This window comes from Phaseolus vulgaris, chromosome 10 (assembly GCF_051622355.1).
Source record: "Phaseolus vulgaris cultivar YP4 chromosome 10, ASM5162235v1, whole genome shotgun sequence".
Taxonomy (NCBI): Eukaryota; Viridiplantae; Streptophyta; class Magnoliopsida; order Fabales; family Fabaceae; genus Phaseolus; species Phaseolus vulgaris.
In genome coordinates this window covers 20,704,536-20,713,588 of record NC_143507.1, presented here as the reverse complement: position 1 = coordinate 20,713,588, position 9,053 = coordinate 20,704,536, and the positions used below count along the sequence as shown (strand labels likewise).

The window sequence follows — 9,053 nt, the reverse complement described above, 5'->3', positions numbered from 1 at the left end:
TTAATGATGAATGCACATGCATAAAACATCACCTCTATTATTATTTTTTAAATTTTAAAATTTCTACACCATCAACTAAATAAAAATATAAATTGGATGTATTATAAATTAATAAAATACTATAAATTCTTACCCGAAAATGTGTTAACTTAAATCCCTCTTAGTATATTTCTTCTTCTTATTATTGTTATCCACTTTTTTTCATAGTAATTAACCCTTTTTTATAAATTTTAAAAATAAAAACCCTTTAAAATATAAGTAATTATAGATGTTAATTTATTAGTGTTGATTTTTCACAATCGACTCTAAGTTATGGTGAATTGATCACTAATCTTTAATTTAAATAGTTTAATATTAGACAAGTTGATGTTAATGCAATTTTATTTTAAAATTAAATAAAATCTACCTTTTTATTTCTAAAATTGATTTTTATTTAATTATGTATACTCACAACCACAACTAATGCATAAAACGTCACCTCTATTATTTTCTTTTATTTTCTTTTAAAATTTCAAAAATTTTACACCATCAACTAAATAATAATATAAATGGAAAGTCATTATAAAAGAATAAAATACTATAAATTCTTACCCCAAAAGGTCTTAACTTAAATCCCTCTTACTATATTTCTTATTATTATTATCCGCTCTTTTCATAGTAATTGACCCTTTTCTATAAATTTAAAAAATACAAATCCCCTGAACTAAAATTAATTATAAATGTTAATTCATTATTGTTGAATTTTTACGACCGACTCTAGGTTGTAGCTAATTCATCACTAATTTTTAATTTAAATAGTTTAGTATTGATAAGTTGACGTTAATGCATTTTTATTTTAAAATTAAATAAAATTTATTTTTAATAATAATTTAATTTGTGTCGGTGTGACCGACACTAATGACAATCTTCCTCTTCAATAAAATAAAATACAAAAAAGAAAAATAAATGTAGTAGATGAAGAAAACGAGTGTGAATGAAGAAGGTGAATGTGGATGAAGAAAGATGAATGTGAATGAAGGACATGAGGATATAAGTGTGGATGAATGAGATAAGGGGAAGAGTGTGGATGAAAGAGATCAATGTTGACGAAAGAGATGAGTGTGGGTAAATGAGATGGGTGTTCATGAAGAAGATGAATGTGAGGAAATTTATATAGACAGAGAGAAATGAAAATTTAAATGAGGATATTTGTCATCTTTAAATTTGTACCTTTGGATTAAAGATTAAAGTAATTTGCAACTCTTATTTGTTGTCAGAAGAGTGTACTGATTCATAACATATCAATTAAGATCAATTTAACCGATTTTAACTTAAATAAATATTAAAGATATAATATATTAGCATTGGTCTAATCGACATTAACTTAAATATATGATAAGATCAATAAAATTAATTTTGATTTAGTCGATATTAACTTAAATACATATAAATATTGGTGTTAACTATATCAACTAACCTTATTTATTTTAATTATTCTAGTATGTGTTGGCTAAGCTGACCCTAGTATGAAACGAACATAAATAATTTGACTTATTAAAAAAGGTTAAAAAGAATTAAGTAAACTTTATTAAAGTCGACTTAGAGTTGGATAAGCTTGTGAACAATTAAATTATTTAAAAATAATTTTATGCTTTAACTTAAAAAAAAACCTTTTGTGTTATGTTAGATCTCATATTGTTGCAATTTGGTCAACACTGATATTTGAAAACTAATTTTATGTTTTATTGTAGTGTGAGGAGTAATTTTACCAAAAATATCACTAAAAAAAATAATTAAATAGAAAATAAATTTAGAGAAAAAAACAATTAATTACTATATTAACTAAGTTAGATAGTATTTTATAAATTAAAAAACTATTGGTATATATAGTTTCTATTATTAATAAAAATTTATAAACTAGTTTCTAAATTGGTATTTAACATTAGTTATCAATGTTTTAACTACTAACTACTTTAGTTTTAAAATTAATCATTATAAAGATTAATTTAGAATATAAAATAGTTAGTAGCTAAAATTTTGATAGTTAATATTATCAATTTAGAAAATACTTTATAATTTTTTATTAATGTACTGGACCAGCGCGTTCAGAGCTCAGCGCTCGGTGGTCGGACCTCAGTCTCAATTATAGGCAGGTCAGCTCGGCTCTTGGGCCAAGTTGGTGGGTCATGAGATGGGGCCCTAAATGTATTTATTAGTTAAGCTCTTCATATAACCCCTTGTGCATAAGGCCGAGGTGGCTAGCAAGGGGTAGTTTTGGACCTTGAGGTGTGCTTAGTACGCAGGGGGTCTAACTTAAGTAAAGGTTTCCTTTTAAAACCTTTATGTAGAAGTTAGGTTGCATGCGTTCAAAAGATAACGTAGCACCACGCTGAGGGTGGCTATGTAAACATATTGGACCTTTGATGTTGGTACATGAGTTGGTACCTTGGTGGTTATTCTGTTATGATTTTATGCACTCCATGGAGGAAAGATTTTGTTCGGTTGCAGCACCAAGAGAGTGTGCCCTTGAACAGAATATTTTTCTGTCGAGTATGCTTTTAGTTGAGATTATATTCTCGTGATAGAAAGCTGTTACAAGAGGTAAACTATAAAAGAGACCTGAGATCTCAGGTTAAGGTAAGTTGTTTCTAAGATTGAAACTCAATACTTCTCGTTTATTATAAGCCCTGTACTGACTTGATCGTCGGAGTGCAATCAACAGGTAGGACCCCCTCTGTCTCAACGGAATCGCATTCCAAAACAACCAAGGGAATAACAGATTCCAACAGAGATAGACAGAGCCAGAACTTGACGCTACAGTCAACCGAGTAGGTCAATCGGCAAGAAGAATTAATAATATAAATTACATACCAACAATTTTTTAGTGTATAAAATAGTATTTAACTTAATCAATATAATAACTAAATATTTTTTCTAAAAATAGTTTTTATTTAATAATTTTTTAGTGTATATTTATATTAAATGAAAAAGCTGGGATTATGTAATATATTCTTGTTTGATATTTTTAATCACTGGTATTAGTTACTTAATTATTTAAACTGAATATAACAAAATAGTAAAAATATTATTCACTTTTATATCTATTCTTTTATTAATAAAATATGTATAAGAGAAAAGTATAGTTTCCATATACATTATCCTTTCTGTTCGCTTTTGAAACTCTCTTACACTCTTCAGTTGCAATAATGTTGACGCAGCAGGTGCTGCATCTGCCACCCCAGAAACTGTTCCTCTGCTATTCCCCTTTAGATGTTAGAAAAATCCCATCTTTTGTGAATTGTGAAAATGGGTATGTTCATAGTTACAGCAGAGTAAATGCACTAACTTTGGATGAACTTCCCCCAAACGCTCTTCGGAGGAAGAGAGAGCCGCAATGGAGAGGAGGCTTCAGCCTTGGGCTCGACTTGGGATTGGCTCGCACTGGCCTTGCCCTCAGCAAAGGCTTCTCCATTCGCCCCTTAGCCGTAACAAATTCTCTTTTTCTCTTTTACTTTTCAAATTTCCAATTTCATAGAAATTTGGGTGAATTCAACTTGTATTCTTTTTACTGTGTTTTGGGTTCTTTGTCCATTTTTCTAAGCATCTTTTCCAAATGTTGGGATTGAATTTGGATGAAGTGAGTCCTTTGTTTCTCCTTATATGATAGATTTATTTAGTGCGTGTTTGGTTTGTGGGGAGTCATGTTGAAATGTCACCTAATTGTTGATGTTTGTTTGAATGGCATTGTTGACGCTCTTTTTGTTTGATTTCCGCATCAAAATCTCCCTTTGACGCAGAAGGTAATATTAGTCCAGAATTGTTTATTGACCCAGAATTAATTTCGAGTTGAAAACAAATTTATGTAGCATTTGTCTTGGATTTACAAAAAAAAACTTTTAAAATTAAAAACATCCAAACATAATTACGTCACTTGAAGATCAGTTTTAACTAAAAGCAATTTCATTTAAAATCATTTTTGTCAATGCTTATCCAAACACATACCAAGTAGTGACATGCCAAATGAATTCCTAACTGATTGAGTAACACATCAGCATTTAGCTTAATATTTGATTTTGTCAGGGATCCTTGGAGTAGTATCTTCTTTCCTAAATAGTCTCTAAAGTAATAAAACTATTCAGGAATCTTTAAAGTATTGTATATTTCTTTGTCCTTAAATTGGTGTATTTTTGTAAAGTTTAGAGACTAATTGGAAGGGTCTTTTAACATTTGGGGCACTACTTAGCATGATTCTGAATATATCTTAAGGCTATTTAGGTTTTTTTAACATTAAGGACCACTTAGAAGAGAAAGTAATCCTTCAAGGATGTAATTGGTGGTTTAATAAACCCAAATCATTGAGGGACTAAAACCAAAATTCAGTGCATTTATTAGAACAGAAAACGTGCTAAAGCATAAAATTTACCAGTGGAGCACATATTACTACAATTGATGAGAAAATGTTGCAGTTAAATGTGACAACATTAATATATGCTCATTACTTCAACTGCAATCATGAAATATGTTATTTGTGTTTCATCAGCCATCCATTCTGATAAGCCTGCAGTTGATTTAGGTTTTGGAACTGCGAGGACAGAAGCTTGAGCTTCGGATTGTTAACATTGCCGAACAAGAGGTCAGGAATCATCTTTATTCTCTTGTACTTCTAAAGAATTGGATATATATCTTTGAGGGTACATAACCTTCAAATTGACATGATTTTGAAACTGTAGGAGGTTGATGAGTTTATAATTGGGCTTCCAAAATCTGCTGATGGGAAGGAAACACCTCAGTCGAACAAAGTCCGAAGTGTTGCTGGAAGGCTTGCTGTTCAAGCTGCTGAGAGGTAAGCCATTTTAGTGAAGCTTTGACAATTTATATTCTTCTATCCTTATTTATGAATTCCGTAATGAGAATATGAAAGCAATAGTATCAGACTTAGTTTTATGTTATATACTCTTCATTCTTGAAGCTGCTAAGCCACCAGAACCGTGAGTTATGGGAATGCCTTAAATGTTGAATTATATTAAATGATTGACCTTAGCAAATAACAATTATATTCACTGACATTGAGTTACTCATAAATTTGAATGACAAATTTGGAGTTCTGGATGGCTCCTGATAGGAGTTTATTGGACTGTTAACTACTTGTATTACTAGTTTAACTTCTATTATATATCAACTCTACTTCAGGGGTTGGAGAGTATATCTACAAGATGAACATGGGACAACGACAGAAGCCATGGATCGAATGGTCAACATGTAATTGTTTTTAAACTTCTTTATTGTTTTAAACTTCTTTATTGATTGTATTATATCCTTTGATAATCTATCTTTTGTGCAAAATAAATAATAAATAATAAATAATAAATAATTTAGTAAGTGATATGGTAATCTTGGCAATGATTTGGCATCTGGTGCATTGTCACAATGTCACCAATGTGAAAAGATTTGTACTTCCTACACGATCTTGCATTCACTAATCATTTAGTTTAATCTATGGACACAGTTCTGGTATGCTTCATGAAGGGTAATTGATGGGAAAAGAACCGTATATTCTTATCGAAATCTCATTCTCACAGAGAATCATGTTGAAGTTCTTTAGTTTTAAAAACTAAATTAGTAGGCTGAAATTAAAACCTTCATCCGCACATAAGGCTTGCTTGAGAAGAAATATGCATGTTGTCTCCAATGAGAAACATGTTATAAATTTTTTTTATGTAGGTTGAGACTATTTTTGTTTTATTCCATTGAAGCTATTACGTGCTTAACTTCTGAACCCTTTTTTAGTGTATGTAAATAGGAGACCCTATTGTGCTCTAATGGGGGAATGGAGAAATGACATGTTGTTGAGGGCTGTGAGCTAAGGGTCGTTGGTATCAGAGGAAGTGTGCTATAGGATGTGAGAGTCAAATGAAATTTAAAAAATTCCTTTTAAAAGTTGTCAATTAAATTTTTGTGGTAGTGTAGTATTTTTTTGGGGAAATTGACACACTACTCTTTCAGGGGTTTGAGTAAGTCCTGTCAGCAAAAGAAACTTGATGCCTTTGCTGCCATGGTAAGTGATTTTTCTTTGGCAATATATTATATTCTTACAAAGTTATATGAACTTGGGATATAAAATTTTATGCTCTATCTTCTTTAAAATGCCAATCACAAGAGAAGACATTTCTTGAATATTGACTTTATTTTTTTTATATATATATATATATATATTGTGTACCAGATGGTACTGGAGAGATATTTTTCCACTTCAGGTGAGGGTACTGAACTTGTTCTGCCCAAAAATCTAGAATTACAAGCAAAACTTCAAAGGGGTCCTCCCAAAGATGTTGATTTTTTCTCGGATGAAGATTAAAATCAGGATGTTTGCATTGTTCCATTAGCTTCTGTGGTGAATTTTATGGTGATGCCTGGCAAGGGTTGATAACATATTCTGCACAGCTTATTTGTACCATTCCTTCATGTTGTTGACCAATCTCAATTATGCATGAGAAGGTTTTGAGAAAAGAGAAAGATATTCCAGCAATCAGTGATCAAGATGAAGGATTTAGATTTTACATCAAAAATTGAAATTATTGTAAAAATTATAGGAGGAATATTGCAACTTACACTCACTTTTTAATAGCCTGTTATTTGGCAAAAGTTTATTTCGACACTAAATAACCTGAACTCATTCTATGCATGAGACCAACTCAGATTATAATAATGTTTGAAAACCCATGTGTAAGGTAGTGCAAGAGTGCAAATAAATGTTTTAAAATTAGATCGAATTCTGCTTCGTTTGAATTTGAAGATTATTAAATTTGAATATCCTATTTAAATAAAAATTTGAAATAAATAAAATTATTAAATTATTCAAAATCTTAAATAAATATAAATAATAAATTATTTAATGTCCTATTTAAATAAAAATGGATTATGAAGATGTGATAATCAAGTATTCCTCATAATTACGCATAATTGATTATCTTATACAACATCGATTATCCCTTAAAATTAAACATAATACTGAACATGCATACTTGATTTTATTTATAACAATGCCATGCATAGTCAATTATCTTTGGATTTTGTGTTACGTAATCGGTTTCAGCTCTTCTAATTGATTTCCACTTCCAATTCTTACCTCAAATCACCACAACAACATCAAAGATCACCACAAAAGCTATCAACTATCACACCACAACGCGACTTTGCTCATAAAAAAGGAACGACACCAATATAAGTTAGTGCGGTGTTATTACGGTGGCTTTCTGCTCACTTCTTCCCACATATCTCCAAATAATGTTTTCAACTTTACTTGTCTTTTCTCACTTCCAAATCAATGTAAATCACTAGATCCGAACAGTGCAAATCACTAGATCCGAACATCCGAACAGTGAAAATCATCGCAAATCCATCAAGGTGAAAAAATTGGGTTGTTTGTATTAAGGTAAATAGAGTGGAAAGTAAAGGAAAAGTTTGTGAATAATGTGATGGGTGTGATTAAAATTTATTTATTTTAATTGATAAAAGAATAAGATGGTGTAAGAGTTGACTTTGAAAAAAATACTAATTATATAAAATTGTCGGAACATGTAACATTATTAGGAATTTTTTTATTTCAATTAAAAATAAGAATTTATTATTATTATTACAATATTTTTTTTTATATAAATAACTATATTTATTTTTGCTATATTATAATTATATTTTTATAATTATTAATAATGTTTTTAAATATTTATTAAAAAATAAAATTATTATTATTACTATTTAATAAATTTATTTAATCATTATTCTTTTATTAATATATATATATATATATATATATATATAACATTTTTATTTTTATTAATTATTTGCTAAAAAATTGCTTTCATGTATAGTTAAAGGAGGGTATTTTGGTATTTTGCACATGCATATGTGAGATTCATAGTCTTCGCAATTGAGCGAGAGTGTGCACGCCTGGAATTACTCGTTTTCACTTCTACACAAATTCAAGGATCTAAACTTGTGTCTACCCCTCTTTTCCATCCACTTCTACACAAATTCAAGGTTTCAAACGTGTTTTTACCCTTCTTTTACGTGCTCATCAAATGAACAAAATAAAATGTAAACCTTTAAGTATAACATTAATTATCAATCCTTACCAATTATCTGTCTTTTATTACAGACCAAAAGAAAAAAAATATTTTAAAATATAAACTCCAGTAAAAACATAACAATATTAAACCTTACTTTAAAATTTCATATTTAAAATATTAAATCCTACTTTCAAATTTTATATCTAGTTTAACATTACATAAATACAAATTGTTAAACACATGGAAGAATAAAATGTAATAATATTACAATTTTAAACCCTAGTTTCATATTAAACCATACTTTCACATATTAATTCCAATTTCTTGACAATTCTCATGTGATTAACATGGATGAGAACTCATACTGGATTCCAAAACTTTCTCCATATTTATACACAAATCAATGAAAACAAATTGTATAAATGTTTGCAAATTTTCTCACTCCCTTCATCTAGTACATTGCATTGTCCAAATCTAAAACAACCTAAAATTGTATAAATTGTTTTTGTAGGGATATCGTGTGCGGAAGCGTAATAATTTCAACAAAGATTATGAAAAATTAAAGTAACAAAGAAAATGAGAATGATACCACTGGCGAGAGAGCCAAAACTTCCACTATAATGGTACTGGGAGTACAATGAATTCCTCTAAGGCTAATAGATAAATAGCCCCAAAACAAATTCTGGGTTAAACAAGAGAGAGGAAACAAGTGCGTATTGTTGTTTGTTGTATGTTACATTGCTTGAAGGAAGCCACTATATATAGTGGTTCTAGGAGACAACAATAATAAATACAATTAATGATAATTAACCTCCCTTTGATGACAATTAATTGTAGTAAGAAACCTCCATTTGATTACAATTTAATTGTGGTGAGTAACCTCCCTTTGATTGCAATTGATTGTGGCAATTAACCTCCCATTGATTGCAATTGATGGTGGCAAGTAACTTTCCAATTATGACAAGAAAACGGTTAAAGGTAAGTTATAACCCACAGTTTTCAATATGT

At 29.6% G+C, this 9,053-nt stretch overlaps 1 protein-coding gene across 2 annotated transcripts; it reads left to right on the top strand.

Moving 5' to 3' along the window:
• Window positions 1-3,110: 3,110 nt before the first annotated feature.
• LOC137819036 (Polynucleotidyl transferase, ribonuclease H-like superfamily protein) lies at window positions 3,111-6,749 on the top strand. Of its 2 annotated transcripts, XR_016516418.1 has the most exons (7): window positions 3,142-3,464; window positions 4,553-4,612; window positions 4,710-4,822; window positions 5,170-5,238; window positions 5,767-5,878; window positions 5,983-6,034; window positions 6,203-6,336. XR_016516418.1 is itself a non-coding variant. In XM_068622747.2 (6 exons), the coding sequence occupies exons 1-6, from the start codon at window positions 3,186-3,188 to the stop codon at window positions 6,332-6,334; spliced, it is 705 nt and encodes a 234-aa protein (XP_068478848.1). In that variant the 5' UTR covers window positions 3,111-3,185; the 3' UTR covers window positions 6,335-6,749. The 2 variants fall into 2 exon arrangements, 1 of the variants encoding a protein (XP_068478848.1); XM_068622747.2 differs by lacking the exon at window positions 5,767-5,878 and having other exon boundaries at window positions 3,111-3,464; window positions 6,203-6,749.
• Window positions 6,750-9,053: the final 2,304 nt, after the last annotated feature.